At 44.0% G+C, this 27,064-nt stretch overlaps 1 protein-coding gene across 1 annotated transcript in view; it reads left to right on the top strand.

Moving 5' to 3' along the window:
• Window positions 1-10,385: 10,385 nt before the first annotated feature.
• Window positions 10,386-27,064, top strand: part of LOC143793723 (granzyme A-like) — an 81,076-nt gene continuing 64,397 nt past the window's right edge. The window contains exon 1 of the mRNA XM_077280741.1: window positions 10,386-10,509. Within this exon, the coding sequence (XP_077136856.1) occupies window positions 10,455-10,509 (55 nt within the window). The 5' untranslated portion in view covers window positions 10,386-10,454. The remainder of the gene's footprint in view (window positions 10,510-27,064) is intronic.

Below are 27,064 nucleotides of genomic sequence, written 5' to 3'. Positions count from 1 at the left end.
CTGTCACGAGATGTGCGAGGCTTTGTGCAGTCTTGTGACGTTTGTGCTCGGGCCAAGCCTTGTTGTTCTCGGGCTAGTGGATTGTTGTTACCCTTGCCTATCCCGAAGAGGCCTTGGACGCACATCTCGATGGATTTTATTTCGGATCTGCCTGTTTCTCATAAGATGTCTGTCATCTGGGTGGTGTGTGACCGTTTCTCTAAGATGGTCCATCTGGTTCCCTTGCCTAAGTTGCCTTCTTCTTCCGAGTTGGTTCCTCTGTTTTTTCAAAATGTTGTTCGTTTGCATGGTATTCCGGAGAATATCGTTTCTGACAGAGGGACCCAATTCGTGTCTAGATTTTGGCGGGCATTCTGTGCTAGGATGGGCATAGATTTGTCTTTTTCGTCTGCTTTCCATCCTCAGACTAATGGCCAGACCGAGCGGACTAATCAGACCTTGGAGACATATTTGAGGTGTTTTGTGTCTGCGGATCAGGATGATTGGGTTGCTTTTTTGCCTTTGGCGGAGTTCGCCCTCAATAATCGGGCCAGCTCTGCCACCTTGGTGTCCCCGTTTTTCTGTAATTCGGGGTTTCATCCTCGATTTTCCTCCGGTCAAGTGGAATCTTCGTATTGTCCTGGAGTGGATGCTGTGGTGGAGAGGTTGCATCAGATTTGGGGGCAGGTGGTGGACAATTTGAAGTTGTCCCAGGAGAAGACTCAGCTTTTTGCCAACCGCCGTCGTCGTGTTGGTCCTCGGCTTTGTGTTGGGGACTTGGTGTGGTTGTCTTCTCGTTTTGTCCCTATGAGGGTTTCTTCTCCTAAGTTTAAGCCTCGGTTCATCGGCCCGTACAAGATATTGGAGATTCTTAACCCTGTGTCCTTCCGTTTGGACCTCCCTGCATCCTTTTCGATTCATAATGTTTTTCATCGGTCATTGTTGCGCAGGTATGAGGTACCGGCTGTGCCTTCCGTTGAGCCTCCTGCTCCGGTGTTGGTTGAGGGTGAGTTGGAGTACGTTGTGGAAAAGATCTTGGACTCTCGTGTTTCCAGACGGAAACTCCAGTATCTGGTCAAATGGAAGGGATACGGTCAGGAGGATAATTCTTGGGTCACTGTCTCTGATGTTCATGCCTCCGATCTTGTCCGTGCCTTTCATAGGGCTCATCCTGATCGCCCTGGTGGTTCTGGTGAGGGTTCGGTGCCCCCTCCTTGAGGGGGGGGTACTGTTGTGAAATTGGATTCTGGGCTCCCCCGGTGGCCACTTGTGGAATTGTACTCGTGTGCATCATCCCCTCTGTTCACCTGCTCCTATCAGGATGTGGGAGTCGCTATATAACCTTGCTCCTCTGTCAGTTTCATGCCGGTCAACAATGTAATCAGAAGCCTTTCTGTGCATGTTCCTGCTACTAGACAACTCCCAGCTAAGTTGGACTTTTGTCCTTGTGTGTTTTTGCATTTTGTTCCTGTTCACAGCTGCTGTTTCGTTACTGTGTCTGGAAAGCTCTTGTGAGCGGAAATTGCCACTCTGGTGTTATGAGTTAATGCTAGAGTCTTAAAGTAATTTCTGGATGGTGTTTTGATAGGGTTTTCTGCTGACCATGAAAGTGCCCTTTCTGTCTTCTTGCTATCTAGTAAGTGGACCTCGATTTTTGCTAAACCTATTTTCATACTACGTTTGTCATTTCATCTAAAATCACCGCCAATATATGTGGGGGCCTCTGTCTGCCTTTTGGGAAAATTTCTCTAGAGGTGAGCCAGGACTGTCTTTTCCTCTGCTAGGATTAGGTAGTTCTCCGGCTGGCGCTGGGCATCTAGGGATAAAAAAACGTAGGCATGCTACCCGGCCACTTCTAGTTGTGCGGCAGGTTTAGTTCATGGTCAGTATAGTTTCCATCTTCCAAGAGCTAGTTCTCATATATGCTGGGCTATGTTCTCTCGCCATTGAGAATCATGACAGATGGGGCAGGATTGGAGACATGGGCAGAATGAAAGACAAGGGGCAGGATTGGAGACAGATCATGCAGGATCATGGGGCAGGAAGGATACGATGGAGACTGATGGGGCAGGATGGGGAGATCATATGGGGCAGGATGGATACTCATGAGGGCAGGATGGGAGAACATATGGCTGGAGCCAGGAATGAGATACACGGGGCCAGAATGGGGGATATTATTATTACCATAGGGGCTAATTAAGGGATATTATTACTGCAGTGATGTATTTATTTTATTTTTTGAGGACACTGTTTTAAATGGGGGGGCGGTCCTGTTACTGTGTAGAGTGCCACTATGTTGCCTCTTTTTCTTCATGTGGTGTAATGTAGAAGTTGGGAAAAATTAAGTAATGTGTTCTGCAAGCGGAGCTCGAGATAACTGTGTTATTTCCTGCAGAGACGAGTCCTGGCTGGATGAAGTGATGGCGGTCTGTGCTGGATGAAAGATGAAGGACTTCACCTAGAGACGTCACTGGTGAGTCAGTGTTACCTATACACTGACACTATACACTGTATACTATATACAGATGTCCTGTGTACAATGTCACCGGTGATCACTGTATTACCTCTACACAGACACTGCATACTAAGTACAGATCTCCTGTGAATACTGGCTCTTATGGTGATAGTATTGTGTTTTTTTTTGTTTTTTTCTTCCTAACTGAAGGGTAAATTGACTAGATCAATGGATGTTTGACAGGTTATAGTTTCACACAGCAACTATTTTTCTGGAATAACCTGGTTCAGGTATATGATGACCCCGTCACATGACCCCGTCACATGACCCCGTCACATGACCGGGGGGCCCACAGTGTCTGAACAGCCCGGGGCCCTGGCTACCCTTAATCCACCCCTGGCTGTACGTGACAGATTTTTTTTTTTGGGGGGGTGAAAAAATATACGTTATTGTCATCTACAGAATATTACGTGCTTTGTGGTACATTTCTGTGATATGTAACACTCCAAAAAAGCATAGAAATCTTTTTCTGAATTCAATTACTCACCCATAGATTATTATGTGATTTGTGGTACATAACGGTGGTATGAAGCTCCAAAAAAACGCTTTGACTGCTGTAGGTGAACAATTTTTTTTTATTAAAGATAAATTTGGTTTCAAGAGACCTCACATCTAGAAAATGCGTAAGACATGCGGTAACGGACAAGTAAGTAGAAGTGCTAATGATGGTGCATGCAGAAAACGAGTATGTGGGGTAGGTGCGGCTATGCTTGTTGCTGGAGCACAACAAACACGGCCATCCACGACACATAGGTTCCAGTCCCACTTTGCCAGGAGGCACAGTACACCACTTCCAAAGCCAAAGGCAGTGCGAACAGGTGGTCGGTTGGATAGCAAATAATTACCGTATATACTTGAGTATAAACCGACCCGAGTATAAGCCGACCCCCCTAATTTTGCAACAAAAAACTGGGAAAACTTATTGACTCGAGTATAAGCCTAGGGTGGAAAATGCAGCAGCTACCGGTAAATGTCAAAAATAAAAATAGATACCAATAAAAGTAAAATTAATTGAGACATCAGTAGGTTAAGTGTTTTTGAATATCCATATTGAATCAGGAGCCCCATATAATGCTCCATGCAGTTCTTTATAGCCCCATAAGATGCTGGGATCATCACGCACAGTTGCCATCAGGTCAGCCTAAAATTGCAACTGAGTTGAAGGATCAGATTGAGGAATTAGAAGATGACGTGGTCGATGGTGAGGCCACTGATCCAACCTGGCATGGTGGCACGCCTAGCAAGCACAGCAGTGCAGACAGGGATTGGTCTGTAGCACAAAAACAGGGAGAAAGAGGCACCACCAGCATGCAAAAGCACATGGCATCTAAGCTCCCCATGTAACTGTGCTTTTTTACATTTTTTAATTATTTCTCAATAAAATGGAAGTTTTATACAAATAAGACCTCTGAAGGTGCAGCGGATTCTTCATCACCAGGTCATACATTTTTTATCTGGATTTCGTTGTTGCGGCTGCCAAGCCACAATCCTGGCTGACGGACGGACCCCTGGAGTGAGACGAGGACGGTGAGCTAAAATATTTTTTTTCTTGTTATAAACATGCTGGGTGGGTTACTTGAATATACCGAGGCAAATACTTAATTACTCACCAAGTAACTAATAGCCCGAATACCGTACTATTTGTGTGGGTAACGAATAGTACCGAATGTACACTCACTGGCCACTTTATTAGGTACACCTGTCCAACTTCTTGTTAACACTTAATTTCTAATCAGCCAATCACATGGCGGCAACTCAGTGCATTTAGGCATGTAGACATGGTCAAGACAATCTCCTGCAGTTCAAACCGAGCATCAGTATGGGGAAGAAAGGTGATTTGAGTGCCTTTGAACGTGGCATGGTTGTTGGTGCCAGAAGGGCTGGTCTGAGTATTTCAGAAACTGCTGATCTACTGGGATTTTCACGCACAACCATCTCTAGGGTTTACAGAGAATGGTCCGAAAAAGAAAAAAAATTCAGTGAGCGGCTGTTCTGTGGGCGGAAATGCCTTGTTGATGCCAGAGGTCAGAGGAGAATGGGCAGACTGGTTCGAGCTGATAGAAAGGCAACAGTGACTCAAATCGCCACCCGTTACAACCAAGGTAGGCCTAAGAGCATCTCTGAACGCACAGTGCGTCGAACTTTGAGGCAGATGGGCTACAGCAGCAGAAGACCACACCGGGTACCACTCCTTTCAGCTAAGAACAGGAAACTGAGGCTACAATTTGTACAAGCTCATCGAAATTGGACAGTAGAAGATTGGAAAAACGTTGCTTGGTCTGATGAGTCTCGATTTCTGCTGCGACATTCGGATGGTAGGGTCAGAATTTGGCGTAAACAACATGAAAGCATGGATCCATCCTGCCTTGTATGGAGCATCTTTGGGATGTGCAGCCGACAAATCTGCGGCAACTGTGTGATGCCATCATGTCAATATGGACCAAAATCTCTGAGGAATGCTTCCAGCACCTTGTTGAATCTATGCCACGAAGAATTGAGGCAGTTCTGAAGGCAAAAGGGGGTCCAACCCGTTACTAGCATGGTGTACCTAATAAAGTGGCCGGTGAGTGTATTTACTCAATACTATTACAGTATATACCACCGAAATTTAACAGAAAGCACATAATACTCTAAGGATGACTAATTGAATCCAGAAAAATTTTTCAACTATTTTTGGAAGTAATATATACCACAGAAACTTAAAAGGAAGCAAGTAATACTCTATGAATGACTTATTGAATCTAGAAAAAAATTTCAATTCTTTTTTGAGTTTTTTATGCTCGCATAATATAACAAGAACTGCATTAAAGTGCATGGATGAATCATTGAATCCATCGAAAGTTTTGCAAGGTTTTTTCAGTTTTATATACCACCTTAATGTAACAAGAACCACTCTCCCTGCTCTTGCAACTGTCACTAGGCTAAATGCAGCAAAGCACAGGATTAGCTCTTAGAAAGATTGTTAGTATGATGGTTCACCATCAGCACCCGTATGAACACTAGAGGACTCTAATCAGTTACTGAACACACTGCCCTGGACAAGCACTTTCTCCCTCCAATCACAAATGTCCCTCCCTAGGCTAAATTCATGATCAGCATCAGTATCAACACTAGAGGACTCTGATTTGTTCAACTGTGCACACAGCCCTGGACAAGCACTCTCTCCATCCAATATAAACTGTCCCTGAGCTGTGCAATGGCATCAATGTTCTCAGTTCTCAGTTAGCACATAGCCCTCTCTTTGCATTTTAGACTGTTGTCCCTGCAGTGGCTAACTCCTCACTTGTTGTTAGGTCCCTGCTGGGTGGCATCTCTCCTAGCCTAGTCAGCTTCTCGTCCTTTCCTTCCAGGATGGTGTGGCCTCTCAGAAAATTCAGCCTCTGTAACTTATATTCACTCTACATGCTCTCTGCAACTGACCCAGAGTGGCAGGAAATCAGTCCCTAAATAACAGTGCCAGTACAGGGGTAGCACTGCTGCAGCCAGGCATGCCCTCTGAAAGCCGGAGGAGTGACTGTTCCAGTAAGGAGAGAAATAGGAGAGCAGGGCAGGCCAGACAGGTGCTGGTAGTGGGGGACTCAATTATTAGGGGAACAGATAGGGCAATCTGTCACAAAGACAGGGATCGTCGAACGGTGTGCTGCCTACCTGGAGCTCGAGTCCGACACATCGCTGATCGGGTGGACAGATTACTGGGAGGGGCTGGTGAGGACCCAGCGGTCATGGTGCACATTGGCACAAATGACAAAGTTAGAGGTAGGTGGAAGGTCCTTAAAGATGATTTCAGGGAATTAGGCTGCAAGCTGAAAGCAAGGACCTCCAACGTGGTATTTTCTGAAATACTGCCTGTACCACGTGCCACGCCAGAGAGGCAATGGGAGATTAGGGAGGTTAATAAGTGGCTCAAGAATTGGTGTAGGAAGGAGGGGTTTGGGTTCCTGCAGAACTGGGCCGACTTCTCAGTTGGCTACAGGCTCTACGCTAGGGATGGGCTGCACCTCAATGGGGAAGGTGCAGCTGTGCTGGGGGAGAAAATGGTTAGAAGGTTGGAGGAGTGTTTAAACTAGTGAATGGGGGGAGGGTATTCATTTTATAGGTGGGGAAGATAGTGTAGATAGAGACCTGTGCACAAATAAGGAAGTTGGGGGTGGCGGAGGCATGGGGGGTGGGGTTAGAACAGTTAGTAATTTAAGAAAGAATAGAGGTACAGAGAGGAACATCAAGTGCATGTATACTAATGCCAGAAGCCTCGCCAACAAAATGGACGAATTAGAACTAATGTTGTTGGAACATAATTATGACATGGTGGGGATATCTGAAACATGGCTGGATGAGAGCCATGACTGGGCTGTTAACTTGCAGGGCTATAGCCTTTTCAGAAATGACCGTACAGATAAGCGAGGGGGTGGGGTGTGTCTGTTTGTAAAATCGACCTTAAAACCCATCCTGCGTGATAATATAGGTGAATCTAATGAAAATGTAGAGTCCCTGTGGGTGGAGATAAGGGGAGGGGGAAAAAATAATAAATTACTGATAGGGGTTTGTTATAAATCTCCAAAAATAATGGAAGCAATGGAGAATATCCTTGTAAAGCAAATAGATGAAGCTGCGACTCAAGGAGAAGTCATTATTATGGGGGACTTCAACTACCCTGAAATAGATTGAGGAACAGAAACCTGCAGTTCCAGTAAAGGTAATCGGATTTTGACAACTATGAGAGACAATTACCTTTCACAACTGGTTCAGGACCCAACAAGAAGGGGGGCACTGCTAGACCTAATATTAACCAACAGGCCAGACCGCATATCAAATATAAGGGTTGGGGGTCACTTGGGGAATAGTGATCACAAAATAATAAGTTTTCATGTCTCCTTTAATAAGATGTGTAGTAGAGGGGTGACAAGGACACTAAACTTCAGGAGGGCAAATTTCCAACGGATGAGAGAGGATCTTGGTGCAATTAACTGGGACGATATCCTGAGACATAAAAGTACACAAAGAAAATGGGAGACATTTATTAGCATCCTGGATTGGACCTGTGCACAGTATATACCGTATGGGAATAAACATACTAGAAATAGGAGGAAACCAATATGGCTAAATAGAGCTGTAAGGGGCGCAATAAGGGACAAAAAGAAAGCATTTAGAGAATTAAAGGAAGTAGGTAGTGAGGAGGCATTAAATAAATACAAAAAATTAAATAAATTATGTAAAAAGCAAATCAAGGCAGCAAAGATTGAGACAGAGAGACTCATTGCTAGAGAGAGCAAAAATAACCCCAAAATATTCTTTAACTACATAAATAGTAAGAAACTAAAAAATGATAGTGTTGGCCCCCTTAAAAATAGTCTGGGTGAAATGGTGGATGAGGATGAGGAAAAAGCCAATATGCTAAATGACTTTTTTTCATCAGTATTTACAAAAGAAAATCCCATGGCAGCCAATATGACTAGTGATAATAATTCCCAATTTAATGTTACCTGCTTAACCCAGCAGGAAGTACGGCGGCGTCTAAAAATCACAAAAATTGACAAATCTCCGGGCCCGGATGGGATACACCCCCGAGTACTGCAGGAATTAAGTACAGTCATTGATAGACCATTATTTTTAATCTTTAAAGAGTCCATAATAACAGGGTCTGTACCACAGGACTGGCGTATAGCAAATGTGGTGCCAATATTCAAAAAGGGGACAAAAACTGAACTTGGAAATTATAGGCCAGTAAGTTTAACCTCTACTGTGGGTAAAATCCTGGAGGGCATTCTAAAGGATGCTATACTGGAGTATCTGAAGAGGAATAACCTCATGACCCAGTATCAGCACTGGTTTACTAGGGACCGTTCATGTCAGACTAATTTGATCAGCTTCTATGAAGAGGTAAGTTCCGGTCTGGACCAAGGGAACCCAGTAGATGTAGTGTATATGGACTTTTCAAAAGCTTTTGATACGGTGCCACACAAAAGGTTGATACATAAAATGAGAATAATGAGGATAGGGGAAAATATGTGCAAGTGGGTTGAGAGTTGGCACAGGGATAGGAAACAAAGGGTGGTTATTAATGGAGCACACTCGGACTGGGTCACGGTTAGTAGTGGGGTACCACAGGGGTCAGTATTGGGCCCTCTTCTTTTTAACATATTTATTAATGACCTTGTAGGGGGCATTCAGAGTAGAATTTCAATATTTGCAGATGACACTAAACTCTGCAGGGTAATCAATACAGGGGAGGACAATTTTATATTACAGGCTGATTTATGTAAACTAGAAGCTTGGGCTGATAAATGGCAAATGAGATTTAATGGGGATAAATGTAAGGTCATGCACTTGGGTAGAAGTAATAAGATGTATAACTATGTGCTTAATTCTAAAACTCTGGGCAAAACCGTCAATGAAAAAGACCTGGGTGTATGGGTGGATGACAAACTCATATTCAGTGGCCAGTGTCAGGCAGCTGCTACAAAGGCAAATAAAATAATGGGATGCATTAAAAGAGGCATAGATGCTCATGAGGAGAACATAATTTTACCTCTATACAAGTCACTAGTGCGACCACACTTAGAATACTGTGCACAGTTCTGGTCTCCGGTGTATAAGAAAGACATAGCTGAACTGGAGCGGGTGCAGAGAAGAGCGACCAAGGTTATTAGAGGACTGGGGGGTCTGCCATACCAAGATAGGTTATTACACTGACAGGGACAAGGGGGCATCCTCTACGTCTGGAGGAAAGAAGGTTTAAGCATAATAACAGACGCAGATTCTTTACTGTAAGAGCAGTGAGACTATGGAACTCTCTGCCATATGATGTTGTAATGAGTGAGTCATTACTTAAATTTAAGAGGGGACTGGATACCTTTCTGGAAAAGTATAATATTACAGGGTATATATATTAGATTCCTTGATAAGGCGTTGATCCAGGGAACTAGTCTGATTGCCGTATGTGGGGTCGGGAAGGAATTTTTTTCCCCATGATGGAGCTTACTCTTACCACATGGGTTTTTTTTGCCTTCCCCTGGATCAACATGTTAGGGCATGCTAGGCTATGGGTTGAACTAGATGGACTTAAAGTCTTCCTTCAACCTTAATAACTATGTAACTATGTAACATAGGCTGCACACGCTATTCAGGGACTGGAGTAAGGAATGCTGCTGCATGTGATAAATTTGATGAGCGGGCAGTTGCCACTCCCCGTCATGCCCCAGATCTACCCATTTTCTAAGAGCTGGGTGAAAATGGCAAGAAAACGCCAAAAGTCGCTAAACTTTTTTGCTGTCTCAAGTTGAATTCAGACTTAAAAGCTTTGAGAAATCATGGCCATAGAATTCAATGCAATAATTAAAAGAATCATATGATAAATGATATGTAGTGCACAAAACATAAGTCCAGGTGGGAGAGTTGAAAGCATACAAGTCATAGGGGCAGTCTCTTTTCTAAGAAAGTAACAGTCATTTTCAACCCTCTTACGTTCTGACCCCATACTTTACACCTACCAACAAAGTGCAGGTACATGTTACAAAACTCGTGCAGTATACCGGCAATAACAACTAGATTTGCCACAATATGGTGTCCTTTATTTTACTTGTATCCACAAGGTACTTTGCACAGACAATCGCCGATCCTTTTAATCATTAATAAACCTCCAGTGAATTTGGGAGAAAGGCAAATGCTTCGGCTTAGATATGAGTCCTCCAAACATTTTGGGAGAGTAAATGTATTAATAAATGTACAGTCACCAATTCAACCAACAAAGTGATTTAATACAATTTATCAAACTGGTAACACAAATGTAGTTTCCTGTACAAAACCTAAACCTAACAGCTTCTTATGCGCTAATATCCTGCCTGATGACAATGTGAAAGTGAAGGCTTCACCAAAATCACAACTCAGAAAACAATTGTATTCTTTTACCAAGAGGTCTCTTTCTCTACCACATTCTTCTGCAAAGTTTCGTGACTTCAGGACAATGCTTGCTTTTTGGAATTTTGTATTTCTAGCAGTCATTCTGCAGGATAAAAATTGTAAGTATCCTACACTTTCACCAGGTTTTCTAAGACTATGATCTGTTTTCTTTATGGTTTAAACTTAAAGGTGTAGTTTCATCTTATTAAATAGATACAATTGTAAAGTGCTTGTGTTAAAAGGTGGAGGTGTTGCCCTGTTTACCCATTTTGAAGAGCAATGTGTTTAGTGATGCATTTTTAAAAGTAACGTTATGCGTTACTTACATTACGCGTTTTTAAAAGTAGAGTTGTGTTCTGCCCAGCCACAGATAGTTAATAGGGACAAGTAAAGTTAATGGTTGGAACTAGCCCAGAGTGGGAGAGGTTAAAGTGAAAGGACAGAGGGAGTTTCCCATTAGGAAGGCAGATAAGGTCCAGCTTGCAGCTAAAGCAGACCTTCTGACCAGAGCCGCATGAATTGGGTGTCGATGAAGTGACAGGAGACCGAGATAACAGATAGTGTGATCGAGAATAGAGACAAGGAAAAGTAATAGAAGGAGTGAGTGATCTTCTGGGGGACAAGGTCTAGGGCAGGAAGCCTAGTGGGACGGTATGGAGTTATCTGACAGTCAAATGATGGAGCAGCTCTGAAAAGGAAAGCGGGACGAATAGAGAGTGCCTTTTGTAGTTGTTTCAAGGTGTCAGAGAAGCTACCCAACAGCCATAGTGGCATAAGTAGCTCCCCTAAGGGGAAAAGGATACGGAACCTCACGTTGAGAAATAGGACTCTCGCATACTGGTTAGTGGTGCTGCTGTTGGAGACTAGGGAAGCTCCTGAATTGTTGTGCTGGGTGGTGGTGAATATAGAGAGAGGTTAATGGACAGAGAGAGATGAACAAGTTCAGTAAGAAACAGCATGTGCATGAAAATGTTATATGCTCTAACATGAGGCTCCACATATTTGTGATCGAATACAAGTGAAGATAGGGTACATTCTTTCAGAAATACATCCTAGGGATACAGCCTGATGAAGCTGCTTTGCAGCCATACGCATGCAGCTCACACCCCTGTTACCCTGGAAAACCTTCCACCATGGTAACTCCTTCTTCCACTGATGTCCATGTGAAGTGGAGTCTGTCAACCTTGTCCCATAGTCTCTGCCCAGTAGATTAGATACCACACCATTGACCAGGTATTTTTGGCATACAGATTCTGGGTATTTTCCTTATACTCTCTATATGCATATTGTTTAGTGGTTGGTTACTCTCTAACAGCCATTTTCCGCATGCACAGTTGTATGCCTTGTTTTCATTACCATTAGTGCTATTATTGCACACTGTACATACCAAGGTTTTGATGGGGACATCCATTGACATGTACTGGTATTGATTTCATCAGGCACGGCTATATTTGCTTGTACTATTTTCATGTTTTCCTATATATATGCTCTGTTCTCATATATGTCTTCTCAACTGTAGTGGCATTAGAGCAAATCATATATGCATGTGTGGTACATGGGCCAGTTATTGTATTGGAGGGGAATGGGTTTGTAGACTTAATACAGTGTTCACGTTATAATTATTCTAAGGTTGCCCTGTCTATTGTAGGTCCAGTGGTGTTACTGCAATGTACATGTTTTCATGCTTTTAAAGGATTTTAGATTTTTCTTATATGTCTAACAGTGTCAGTGAAGTTTATTTTTTTATTTACTATCTGTATGTGCCCTTTTTCTTCTCTGTTTACATTTTGTTTCAATACATGATATAGCACTATTCTGTTTTTCAGATATAATTTAGGGTACTATTTGGTGCACCAAAATAATATATGCCATAGAGTTTAACATGCTTAGTGTTATATTACGGTTGTATATAAAAGGCAAAAAAAAGTTAAAAATTCTTTCTGGATTCAATTAGTCATCCATACAGTTTAATGCGGTTAGTGTTCCCTTATGGTGGTATATAAAACTTCACAAAACCACTTGACCATTTTTTTAATTAAAAATAAACTTGGTTTCCAGATACCCAGCAATAAGAAAATGCATAAGGCGGGCGGTAAGGGATTGGGAAGTGGAAGTGCTAATGATGGCGCACGTAGATGCCAAGGACGTGAGGTGAACAGGTGGTCGGTTGGATAGCAGATACTGCTTGCCAGCACCACCTGTTCTTCCACACCGTCCAGTCTCAACAGCCAACAGCCTGGAATGCTTAATCCTCACCCTGATCCTCCTTCCTCCCATGATGTTAGGTCCCAGGAGACCAGTGATCCCACACTAGGACTCTCAGAGGAGCTATATACAAAATCATTTCTTGATTGTGCCCTCCCACCCTGTATGTTCCAAGAGGGACAGGAGGAGATGCTATTTAGTGATGCACAAAACTCAAAACAGCCACGATCACAAGAAGATGATGGTGGGGAATGGCAAATTTTGTCTAATGAGGTAGATGATGATAAGACACAGTTGTCAATAAGTCAGGTTGTTAAGTTATCAAGTCAAGAAGACCAGGGTGGTGCAGTGAAAGACGAGGTGTGGATGATGAAGTTACCGACCCAACCTGGGAATCTGGCATGAAGTGCGAGGCCAGAGGCACTGAGAGGGAGGGTTCGGCTGGACCGAAGCAGGCAGGAAGAGGCAGTGGGGTCACCAAATGGAGAAGTGTCACACTGGGTGAGGGAGAAGCTAGGTGCACAATGACGGGAAGAGGGTGGGGAAGCCCAAACACTAGGAAAGGGGGGAGTGGAGATCCCTAGGCAGATCAGACAACACCCTGTATGCCCTTACATCCCTAAATAGGTTCCAAACCTATCGCCGAGCAGGAACCTAAATCCTGACTGCCCCTGGCGATAGTCCCTGGATAGGGAGGGGATGGGGTTACACTAGCCAGTTCCCACTACCACTAAAGACAAAGCAGGAAAACAGATGAGGAAATACACTTAGCTTGAGACAACACAAAAGAGCTCACACCAGCAATCCTCCAAGAGAACGCCAAGAAGACACTAGTCGACTACTAGTACTTCCAACCAGACAGACCAACTGTCGTATTATCGTGTAAAGGTTGGGGGCTTACTAAACCCAGGAATTATCTAAATTGACATTCTGGTCCACTGCTACCTAATTCAACAACTACCTAACTAATCATATGCTGATCCATTTATTAGAGGATCTCACAGTAATAACTGTAACTAATCTGAATCAGACACTGCTGCATGTGGCCACCGACCACATATTATTGCTTACTGTGTATTAGACCAGCACATTATTGCACCTGACCTTAAAAAGGGTCGGTGATGTCACTAAGTTCATCCAATCACTGCATGCTATGCAACTCCCAATCCTAAAATATGTTATTGCTTAAGTCAAAGGTACTGATAGGTCTATATACGACATGGATTCCCATAGGTGCCAGTGTTCACAGCATATTACCCTATCCATCCAATAACGGCCCTTATAATGCTAGAACTTACCAATCAAAATGCCCTTTCGTGTCATCCATTAAGACCTCATCTTAATATTTTTCTCAAGCTCCAATTGCCAGTAAATCAACAATTAACATCACTCTCAAGAACGATAGAAAATAATCATTAAACTCTAAAAATAAAAGGAGAGAAAGGAGCGTGTGTTATATCCTAACAGGACCTGTGAGGTCATATGACAGGAGGTGACGCACTGGTTAAGGTGGTAACAAAAAACGACCTGAGCGATACACACAAGAATATCGACTTTCACTTTTTAAGGGCATGTGACCATGTATCGCAACAGAACTTGCCAAGGTCATGTGACCAGAACTGACATCGCGAAAAGATTTTCTAAGCTAATTAGTTTACAAAAGAACCTGCTAAGTAGCCTAACAGGACCTGCCAGTATCTTATGCTTCTGCACAAATACGGATATCACTAACTACATTCAGCATGGATGGATTGCGCTATAGCTCATGTCACTGGCCACGTACTGCTATCACTACATACAAAAATAATAAATTACTTAATCAATTGATTTTATTCATAATAGCTGATATTTTATTGTTTCACTGGGGTTATTGATGATATCTTTAACATTATGAATATAATTTTTTTTCCTGCATCACGATCAGCCAAACAGTTAACAATCGTAGTTATATTATCTAGATAAAATATATTTCATCATTATTGACCCTTATATTTATTTAAGGTAAATAGAGCTAACATCAGCACCTTGCTGAAGGAACTCAGGGTATTTAAACATCCAGCAATGGTGGGTCAATAAGCAGCAGAAGGTGAAGGTTGCTTCTAAATCCTAAAGGGAGAAGGATATCCTTCCATGCAGAGATGAAAATCAAGAAGGTGCTTGCAAAGCCAAGTGCAATGATGTTCTACAGCCAGATCCAAAATGACAGTCTGTCGCACCTGACACACCCGTGACAAGAAGTAAGGCAACTGTTTTTCAGTGCTCCAACACTCGTTAATTTCTCCGTCAAGGAGTTACAGTAGGTGTTCTACACAGTGTAACTTTTTTAAAGAGAGTTCTGAGACAAAAAAACATGGTCATTTTTTACCTATGCCATGCCAAAATCAACAGGGCACTAACCACTAAGAGCCTAATCACCACCAGCATGATCGGGCACATGTCATTTAAGCACCCGACTTGGTTGGCTGAACGCCTGGGTCCGCGATTGGTACCAGCGGGTGACACCACTGACTCTTCCCCTGTGCTAGGTGCTTCCCAATCTACTGTCTATGACACTGTATGTGGAGCGGCCCCCAGGCGCAGGGCAGCGGGGTACTCGGTACCGGGTCTCTCTCTTGGTTCTGGGGATGTCACAGTGGCCTGACCCGGTCCGTGGCCCTGCTAAGGGGCGCCCAATTAAAGGTGTAGTTTGTCAAGGGTTCGTGACGCCACCTGTGGTGTTCGGTCAGGGTGACTGACGCTGCTTAGGGGTCCGCTGGGGTGATGTTATGGCAGCTAGATGGTATGAAAAAACAAAGTCCAGCTCACCATATCGACATTCCCGGAGGCTCGGAGCACGGAACCGCTGTGTCAGGGCGTAGGCAAACATAAAAGAAAAAGAATCCAGCTCAACGATGCAGTGAAAGATCCGTAGCTTTATTTCACTTCAAAATAGCGTGTGAGGACAAAACATCAGCACATTAAAACCAAGATCAACGCGTTTCCGGTGACTGAGCACCCTTAATCATGATTAAGGGTGCTCAGTCACCGGAAACGCGTTGATCTTGGTTTTAATGTGCTGATGTTTTGTCCTCACACGCTATTTTGAAGTGAAATAAAGCTACGGATCTTTCACTGCATCGTTGAGCTGGATTCTTTTTCTTTTAAGCTAGATGGTATACCTTCCCACAGGTGAAGTATGTCCCCAGGGCTTCCCAATAAAGTAGATGGTGATGGTGTAGGTCGCAGTAAATAACGAGGACACAGGGTTGCAGTCTCTTTACCTCTTTACTGAAGGCTTCGGCATCCGCAATCCAGAGCACTGCTAACTGGGCTGGCTGAGACCGGCCGGTCCGAAGGCACATCCAGAGTTCCCTTTGCAGGTGGAAATCAGTTGCCTACCTACTAGCGCCAGGGTGTTGTAGTACTTCCCTGCTGAGCACCATGGGATAGTCCTCACAACTGTCGTGTATGTTTCTGTTCTTTCTCTCTCCGTCCCCCAGATGATATGGATAGGACGCACCCGTATGACGGGGTAGGCCTGGAGTTATTTCATAGGGACCCTAGAGACGCCCCTCTCCCACAATTGCCTCCATTGTCTTCATTAGGTGTAAAAGGTGAGACAGCCAACCTAAAGTTAACTGCCCTGACGTTGGTTTCGTTCCGGCCACCAGCTACGCGCCTCAGTAGGATGTTGCCGATCTCAGGGCACGACTCCTACTGGTTCTATCGCCTTTGTGCTGTGATCTCGTTTCTGACTTCTCCACAATATCCTTCGCTTCATGTCCTTTCTTAAGATGCCGCCACAATGAGGTGCAGGCACGGCTCCATAACAATCTGTCCTTTCCCTAGGCCTCTGTCAGGATCCCACCCCTGACAGGGACCCCCCTGAATCTTCCCAAGCAACCTCTTCTCTCACTAGGTGCTACCTGGGCAAGACCCAGTCAGCTTCTCCTCTAACTTCCTATCCAACCCCCAGTTTTACCAAAGTGTGAGGAGTGGCCTAATACATAGAACCCTTTGCTCCCCCTGGTGGCCAGAGTGTGAAGTGTAATGTATGACTGTGATACCTGGTCAGGTGAACTCTTTCAGTGCAATTAGACGTAACATCACCCCCCTTAGTGGCAGAGCGACATTACTGCAACGACCAGGACTCTGGGGTGCTGCACTTGTATACTACACAAAAGATGATACTGAGGTCACTTATTCAATATAGAAAAAATACAAAAAACTTTATTGATAAAATACAGTGTATGGAGATACGAGAGGTACATACACATCATTGATCACACCATGAAATGCAATAGAAAATTGCCACGCCGGGGCCCGGTACCATATAAAGGGGATAACAATAATCACATATTTATAATAGAAATCTCTCCCTTATACTTAAACCTCCCAATCATGCCAAACAATACTGCTCTTATAGTGCCAATATATCCACAATCCTTACTACCTAGCCGTTGGGTGCTGCGTCATAAATAATGCGAAGCCACACTAATAGTGAGTTAGCTTAGTAACTACACAATATGCACAAGCAGAACAATCCCACGTTTGCGTCCCAGCCCAGCATGGTAGATGGCATTGGCAATAGTTGATAAATTTTACCGGCAGTTTACGAGGTAATGAGTGTGGACAGGTACCCAGCGCGTCCGCCCCGACGCGTGTTTCGGACCTTCCTTCTTCGGGGGGCCTGTGTTACTGAGTTCAAGCCTTTTTTATACTCCCACCGCGGCTGTAATCACCATCCCATAGATCGGAAGTGACGCGCCCGGCCTCTCATGACGTGCACATCCCCATGACAACCACAATGCCGGACGGCGTCGGCGTCACGTGACCGCAGGTCCTAACAGGACACTGCTGATCACGGTAAGACGCCGAAAGCCACTAGGGGCGGCGGAGGCAGAGGGAGATGCGCGTCTAGGCATGGGGCACGTCCGATCACTGCCTAGTAATCCACGGACTACAATGCCCTCACAGTGTTATAAAGAAAACAATATAATATAAGCAGACATATAATACAATAAACATAATATAACAGAACCTAACATGTGAAGCACTAAATAGCATAAATATCCAAGGTAGATATAATCTCTCCAGCAGGCCCTGCATTCATTAATTTCAGACTTCATCGCATAGACCAGAGATCCCTTTATGCTGGGAGGAGCAATTAACTCTTGATGCTCAGGGCTGAATAACGTGACATAACCAACAACATATTCACACAGTCACTGTAATTAAAAATAACATAAAAACAAGTTAGTACACAATTAAAATATTGCATTGGCATACAGATCACAACGATGTGAGCACCAAGCCCACAAAGTTGTTATAATAATCATGGCGTATTACCAGTCATATAAATGGGGTAAAACTTATATTTTCATTGAGTCCAGATGGATGGACCATGTCAAGGGTCCAAATCCATCTGGACTCCATTTGTGCCAATCTCTTAGACGCATCACCGCCCCGAATACCAACCTCCAACAAATCAATGGCACGAACCCTAAGGAGGTTCCCATCACAATTATGATACTCCTTAAAGTGATGTGGAAGCGTCTTCAACGTCGATATGTCTTCCTGGGTCGCTGCAGCTTCAATACCTCTAACATGCTCCCTGGTCCGTATTTTGAATTGTCTAGTGGTTAAGCCAACGTAAATTTTCTTGCAAGGGCACACCGCATAGTAGACGACATATCTATCGAAACAAGAAATCCTCTTCCTGATTTCGAATTGCCGGGAACCACTTGAATTTGTAAATGTACTACAGGAGTCCACATTAGGTCAAGCAATGCAGCGACCACAGGGAGCACATCCATTTCTCACGGCCGTCGCATCGAGGAAAGTGGTTCTGGGTTCCCCCACATAGTGGCTATGAACCAAATAATCAAGTAAATTTTTTGCTCATCTTGCTGTAATGGATGCTTTTTCTGGCAAAAACTTGGCAATGATGGGGTCAGCCCTTAAGATATGCCAGGACCTTTCTAGTGCTCCACGCATATGGGGAAAATGTGAGTGAAAGTTGGTCACAAACCGAACTATATCCTGATCCTTATTGTCCCTAGTTCCGTATAGGAGAGAACTCCTAGACGTATGTCTGGCCCTATTGAAAGCTTTCTTAATTTGCCGATTACTGTATCCACGTTCCACCAATCGATGTTTAAGATCCTCGGCCTGTATCATAAAGTCATTATCACTAGAGCATAATCTACGAAGCCGCAGAAATTGTCCAGTGGGGACTGACTGGATCATATGGCCAGGATGGGAGGAGGTAGCGTGCAGGAGTAAGTTAGTGGAGGTAGGCTTATGAAAGATATTCGTCTGTATTTCCCCCTGTCTGTCCCTTTCAAGTGTCACATCAAGAAATTCTATCTTTTCTTCATCGCATTTATAGGTCACAAATATATTGCGATCATTAGTGTTTAGAGATAACATAAAATCCTGAAGTTGTTTCCTTGAACCCTGCCAGATCAGCAAAATGTCGTCGATATACCTCGTCCATGACAGGACGCGGCCCACCGATGATGGCTGATCCGGCAGGGAGAGGTCCCTCTCCCACAGTCCCAGAAACAGGTTAGCATATGCAGTGGCAAAAGATGCCCCCATAGCTGACCTATATATGCGATGAAGAAAAGATAGAATTTCTTGTACCACCCGTGCTCTTATCAACGCGGTTACTGGGACTGCATACTTAACGACCGACATGTGGACATGCACTTGAGGCCAGGGATGCTACATTTCCCTGATGGCAAACTGGGTGAACAATATGGCCGAATCCCACCCTGGTATGACACATGTGCTACCGATGCAAAGGATTGCTGGCCCTACTTCTATCAGGGTTTACTCCACCTCCTACACCAGTTCCTGCACCCCCTCCTGTTTCTCCACATCCTCCATCTCTGATTTTTTATCTCAGAGCACATTGTTTACATTAGCCGAAAGCTGGAAGTTCTGCAACACTGCCTCAGCAAAGCAGCAACAGTCTCTGCTGAAGCTAATTTGTCTTAGAGACAAACCACACACTGCAGCAGAGAGATTGAAGGGAATAACAGAACAGACAGATAGGTGGCTCTCACCACTGAACCTACAACCAGGCATGGTTATGTGTGATAATGGCCTTAACCTGGTGGCAGCTGTGAAGTTTGGCAAGCTCACATCAGTTCTCCAAGTGCTAAACTCATTGGTTCAGTGGTTTCTGAAAACATATCCAAATTTCTCAGAGCTTCTGGCCATGGTACTCCACGTCAATGTCCATTTCCGCAAGTCAACTACGGCTGCTGCCGCTTTGGCAGTGCTGCTGCAGCACGTGCAAGTGCCAGCTCACTGGCTGATGTGTAACATGACCACGGGCTGGAACTCCACACTACCCATGCTGGCAAGGCTTTGCTAGCAGAAGCCAGTTTGGGAATACCAGCTCCAACATGCCCATTGGTGTTCTAGTCAGCCTCTGCACATAACAACTGAAGTGTGGACATGGATGTTTGACATTTGTGTGATTCTCCAAGGTTTTATGGACTCCTCAAACATGGTCAGCGGCAGAGGCGTAGCTAGGGTTTCGGTTCAGGGGGGGCGAAACTTCTGAGAGGGCCCCTAACTAGGTAACCTTGATTAGAGCTGGGTGACGCGCCCTAAGGCTGCCGTCACACTAGCAGTATTTGGTCAGTATTTTACATCAGTATTTGTAAGCCAAAACCAGGAGTGAAACAAATAGAGGAAAAGTATAATAGAAATATGTCACCACTTCTGCATTTATCACCCACTCCTGGTTTTGGCTTACATATACTGATGTAAAATACTGACCAAATACTGAACGTGTGACCCTGGCCTAATAGTTGAGGAGAACCTCAGCAGATAGCGGCACAGTTACTGAAGATAATCTCTATATAAAGACCAACATGGATATTACTGCCATATGGTCAGTGGTAGATACCAGTCCTACAGAACATATAAGAGATCACAGCACAGTTACAGATAATGTCTTACCGCTGATGTTCTTTATGATGGAATCGTTCACTTTTCCCGTCTTTTCCATCTGTTCCAGACCGACATGACAACTTCTTCCAGCAACGACACGTCTGCAGAGAATACAACAATGACACATTTCACTTCTCATATTCCAGCCATCACCATCTATTCCCAACCTGCACAAACTCCTCATCCTGCTGATACCCCAATACTGAGCCGCTGCTGCCGTATGTGTCCCTATTACTGCCCCTGATACCCCAATACTGAGCTGCTGCTGCCGTATGTGTCCCTATTACTCCACCTGATACCCCAATACTGAGCCGCTGCTGCTGTATGTGTCCCTATTACTCCACCTGATACCCCAATACTGAGCCACTGCTGCCGTATGTGTCCCTATTACTACACCTGATACCCCAATACTGAGCCGCTGCTGCCGTATGTGTCCCTATTACTTCACCTGATACCCCAATACTGAGCCGCTGCTGCCGTATGTGACCCTATTACTGCCCCTGATACCCCAATACTGATCCGCTGCTGCCGCATGTGTCCCTATTACTGCCCCTGATCCCCCAATTCTGAGCCACTGCTACTTTATGTGAACCTATTACTGCACCTGATACTCCAATACTGAGCCACTGCTGCCGTATGTGTCCCTATTACTGCCCCTGTTACCTCAATACTGAGCCGCTGCTGCCGTATGTGTCCCTATTACTGCCCCTGATACCCCAATACTGAGCCTCTGCTGCTATATGTGTCCCTATTACTGCACCTGATACCCCAATATTGAGCCGCTACAGCCGTATGTTTCCCTATTACTGCACCTGCTGTATGGTTCTCTGTGCCTTCTAAATTCTAAAGCACCCCTCTATAATATACAGTAGTAATGCCAGGTGCAAGTGCCCTTGAAAACAGTGCCCATATTTTGCCAGCTAGAAAGTAATAATGCCCTGTGTGCCCCTTTCATAGCCACAGTAACCTGAGTTCCCATATAGCAATAAGTGCCCACTTTACATTTAATAATGTCCCGAGTCTCCCCCTGTACAGCTCCCCTATACACAGTATAATGCCCCCTCACTGTTTAGTACCACCCACACAGAATACTGGCCCCTTAGTAGCCCCCAAACTGTTTGATGGCTCCAACACTGTAAGATGACTCCCTCACTGTAATCTCCACACTGTATGATGGCCTCCTAGATAGCCTCCATATACAGTAGCATAATGCGCCAAATAGTCCACAAAATAGTATAATGCACTCCCCATGGGCAGACTCTATAGCATACGGCAGGCCCCATAGGCAGACCCTGTAATAAGGCAGCACCCCCATATAGGCAGACCCTGTAATAAGGCAGTACCCCCATAGGCAGACTCTGTAGTATAAGGCAGCACCCCCAGAGGCAGACCCTGTAATAAGGCAGCAGACTCTGTAATAAGGCAGCACCCCCATAATCAGACTCTGTAATAAGGCAGCCCCCATAGTCAGACCCTGTAATAAGGCAGCACCCCCATAGTCAGACTCTGTAATAAGGCAGCCCCCATAGTCAGAACCTGTAATAAGGCAGCACCCCATAGTCAGACCCTGCCATAAAACAGCACCCCCATAGGCAGACCCTGTAATAAGGCGGCAGACCCTGTAATAAGGCAGCACCCCATTGTCAGACTCTGTAATAAGGCAGCACCCCATTGTCAGACCCTGTAATAAGGCAGCGCCCCCATAGTCAGACCTAATAATAAGGCAGCCCCCTTAGTCAGACCCTGTAATAAGGCAGTACCCCCATAGTCAGACCCTGAAAAAAGACAGCCCCCCCATAGTCAGACCAGTAATAAGGCAGCCTCCATAGTCAGACCGTGTAATAAGGCAGCACCCCCATAGGCAGACCCTGTAATAAGGCGGCAGATCCCCATAGGCAGACCCTGTAATAAGGCACAGACCCTGTAATAAGGCAGCCCCCCCCCCAATAGTCAGACCCTGTAAAAAGGCAGCCCCCCCATAGGCAGACCCTGTAATAAGGCAGCAGCACCCATAAAAATAAAAATAAATAAATACTCACCTCTCATCATCCTGGTTCCTGCGCTGCTCCTGCTGATCTCTTGATAGTGGGCGCCGGGCAGTGACGTTATCGCTCTCGCTGTCAGTGTCGGCGACATCAGACGCCGACACTGACAGGGGGATGATGGGAGAAGGAGTGTAGCGCTCCTTCTTCCATCAATGCGATCAGCTGTATAGGCTAAATGCAGGTACAGCTGATCTTCCGATAATGGCGGGGTCCCACTGCTGGCAACGGGCCCCTCCGCCTGCTCAGGGGCTGCACAGCAGCTGGGCGGCAGAGCAGGGAGATCGATTCTCCCTGCTCTTCCACAGATTGCTGCGTGCACCAATACAGTTACAGTAGCGTAGCTCTGGGTGGGCCCCCTCAGAGCACCGGGACCGGGGCGCCCGCACCCTCTGCCCCCCGGTAGCTACGCTACTGATCAGCAGCGATGACACCATAGTCAGCTCAACGATGCCGCTTTTGTTACTCAAACAGTTGCTGCTCACAAATAAAGCTGAAACTTTGCATGTGGACTAGGTTGAGATGGAGGAACACAAGAGACAGGGAGATACTACCCAGCCTCATCTTACCTGCTAAGTGCGGATTGGGTAACATGAGGAGGTAAAGGCTGAGGAGGAACAGGAGCTCGTTGATAGCATGACAGAGGCACGTAACCACACAAGCTTTGTCCCCTCTCTCCTATGTGGATGGGCTGAGGAGGGGAATAAGGAGGAATAGATGGAGGAGGAGAAGATGCAGAGTAGTCATCATGGTGGAGACAAGTGTTTGCTGTAGAGAGTTTGGCACGCATGGCACACTACGTACCTATGCCTTTCCCGTGACCCTCGCATTACATTCATCTTGGCCAAAAAAGAGTACTGGTTGTTCACCCTGCTAGACCCACGCTACAAGGAGAACCTTTCATCTTTCCTACCTGTGGTGGAGAGGTCTGCTAAAATGATGCTATGCCAGAAGGATATTGTGGAAAACATGTTGAACCAATCCCTTCCTTGCCCAACTAAGGAGGAGAGGCAGGGGAACACTGTCAAAAGCCTGTGCCAATTTCATGATACCCTTGCAGCATCCAGGTCTTGATGACCAGGTATTTTTGACAAGGAAGAAAAAAGTTTTTAAAGATGGTCAAGCAATACCTGGCCAACAGAACCTGCATACTCCCTAATTCTTCTGCGACCTTCAGCTATTGGGTCTCAAAGCTGGACACATTACATTAGTTGTCCCTCTATGCCTTGGAGGTGTTGTGCTACCCTGCTGCTAGCGTTTTGTCTGAGCAGATTTTTCTGGCTGCGGGGGGATATCATAACAGACAGTTGCTTTCGAAAGTCAACAGAAAATGCTAACAGGCTCACTCTGATAAAAATGTACAAAGCCTGGATTAGCCCCAACTTGTCCACACCTCCAGATGATAGCAGCACAAAAAGTGTTTTAATCTTAAATATTTTAATGAAGCCTACCAGTTGTTGGTAATATAATATATTTTATGATATGAAGGTTGGGGGCTTATTAAACCCAGAAATGATCTAAATTGACATTCAAGTCAACTGCTACCTAATTCAACAACTACCTAACTAATCATATGCTGTTCCATTTATTAGAAGATCTCACAGTAATAACTGTAACTAATCTGAGTCAGACACTGCTACATGAGGCCACGGACCACATATTATTGCTTACTGTGTATTAGACCAGCACATTATTGCACCTGACCTTATAAAGGGTCGGTTGTGATGTCACTAAGTTCATCCAATCGCTGCATGCTATACAACTCCCAATCCTAGAATTTGTCAAAGTCAAATGCACTGATAGGTCTATATACGACATGGATTCCCATAGGTGCCAGTGTTCCATCCAATAAAGGCCCTTATAATGCTAGAATTTACCAATCAAAATGCCCTTTCGGGTCATCCATTAAGACCTCATATTAATATTTTTCTCAAGCTCCAATTGCCAGTAAATCAACAATTAACATCACTTTCAAGAGTGATCCAAATAATCATTAAACTCTATAAATAAAAGGAGAGAAAGGAGTGTGTGTTATATCCTAACAGGACCTGTGAGGTCGCAAGATAGGAAGTGATGCGGGCACTGGTTAAGGTGGTAACAAAAAAGGAACTGGGTGTTACACACAAGAATATCAAAACAGGACTTTCCGCGGACATGTGCCCGGAACTCACAGCACTTTTTGAGGTCACGTGACCATGTATCGCAACAGGACTTGCCAAGGTCATGTGACCGGAACATAGTGACTGACATAGTGAAAGGATCTTCCGAGCTAAATAATTTACAAAAAGACCTGAGTGCCTGCTAACTAGCCTAACAGGACCTGCCAGTATCTTACACTTCTGCGCATATCACTAACTACAATCAGCATGGATGGATTGCGCTATAGCCCATGTCACTGGCCACGCTGTGGGATCAGAGTACATTAAAGCTGCTATCACTACATACAAAAATAATAAATTACTTAATCAATTGATTTTATTCCTAATAGCTGTTATTTTAATGTTTTTCTGGGGTTATTGATGATATCTTTAACATGATGAATATAATTTTTTTTCCTGGATCACGATCAGCCAAACAGTTAACAATCATAGTTATATTATCTAGATAAAATATATTTCATCATTATTGTCTCTTATATCACTGGCCAACAGTGAAAATGTTTCTGAAATGAAAATAGCTGGTTTGTAATAATTTTAGCATCCTAAAAACGAATATGTTACTTAAAAATCATTATTAGCTCTTGTTGCTGAGATACAGGTCATTTAAGATTATTATGCAGGAAAATAGGGAAATTTTGAATTTTCAACAAATGTGTATTGGTAAACCTGATTACAGACCTGTTGAACCAATGTCAGCCATTTTATTCATTGTGTCTGCATAGTTTGTACTAATTGAAGTCTCTTTCTCTTGTTGCAGTAATTTTGTGGAGAGAATTTACACTTTGAAAATGCCTCGTAAATGTGCAAATATTGTTAACAATTTTTGTTACGTGTGTGGTTATGTGACATTTGCCAACCAAAGAAGACCAATTACTCCACTTGTGAAGACTGCTTACCATCATTACTTTGCTTATACGTGGCACTTAAATACGTGGCACTTATACGTGGCACTTAAATACGTGGCACTTATATACGTTGCATTTTGAGACCTATAATTTTTCCACATTTTGGTCCACAGAGTCATGTGAGGTCTTGTTTTTTGCGGGACGAGTTGACGTTTTTATTGGTAACATTTTCGGACACGTGACCATTTTTTATCACTTTTTATTCCGATTTTTGTGAGGCAGAATAACCAAAAACCAGCTATTCATGAATTTCTTTATACCGTTCTGCGTTTGGTAAAATTGATAAAGCAGTATTATTCGTCGGGTCAGTACGATTACAGCGATACCTCATTTATATCATTTTTTAATGTTTTGGCGCTTTTATACGATAAAAACTATTTTATAGAAAAAATAATTATTTTGGCATCGCTTTATTCTGAGGACTATAACTTTTTTATTTTTTTGCTGATGATGCTGTATGGCGGCTCGTTTTTTGCGGGACAAGATGACGTTTTCAGCGGTACCATGGTTATTTATATCCATCTTTTTGATCGCGTGTTATTCCACTTTTTGTTCGGCGGTATGGTAATAAAGCGTTGTTTTTTGCCTCGTTTTTTTGTTTTTTTTCTTACGGTGTTTACTGAAGGGGTTAACTAGTGGGACAGTTTTATAGGTTGGGTCGTTACGGACGCGGCGATACTAAATATGTGTACTGTACTGTGCAATTTATACTCTTGTAATGAATTCTTATCGCTACCTACAGCACATACTTCCATGGCGTGTATCTAAAAAACGAGAGCTAATTAAACAATTCTGTGGGTATATTTGAGTTTCTCGACCCAAAATTAGTAATATTTGCCTATTTTCATCAAAGAAACATAAAAAAAGTTGTTTTTTGTTGGCCTGTGTATTTATTTAAGGTTATTAGTGATATCTCTTATGAAATCAAGATGAGAATATATTTATAATTTTAAAATGTCACCCCAGCCAACCAGTAGACAATCAATAAATATTGATTTGTTTACATATATCTCATCATCACTTGCCCCCTATCAGTATCAATCAAAAAGTCCCTTAAGATCATAGGTTAAAAAAATCATTGCACTTATTATTCCTAAGTAATTTTCTCAGTTACAGATTTTTATCTTTATTCCTTTTATGGCAGGTATGTGTAATTATGTCTCCCCTTATATACAGGAAAGATACAGGGCTGCCACTAGAAATTCCGGGGCCCAATACTGGCAAAATTTTCGGGGCCCCCTTGAGACTCTGCCCAGGCTCCACCCCAGCCCCGCCTCCACACTCCACCCCTCGGACTGTCCACAGTACCCCCTCTCTCTCTCTTGGAAAAACTCCACTTCTCACTATCACACATTAACAGTTCCCATCACCAGATCACATATATAGCCGGCAGCTTTTGATTTGGCCAAAAGA

This window comes from Ranitomeya variabilis, chromosome 1, assembly GCF_051348905.1.
Source record: "Ranitomeya variabilis isolate aRanVar5 chromosome 1, aRanVar5.hap1, whole genome shotgun sequence".
Classification (NCBI taxonomy): Eukaryota; Metazoa; Chordata; class Amphibia; order Anura; family Dendrobatidae; genus Ranitomeya; species Ranitomeya variabilis.
The sequence above is the reverse complement of the archived record's forward strand: the minus strand, read 5'-3'. Positions and strand labels throughout refer to the sequence as shown.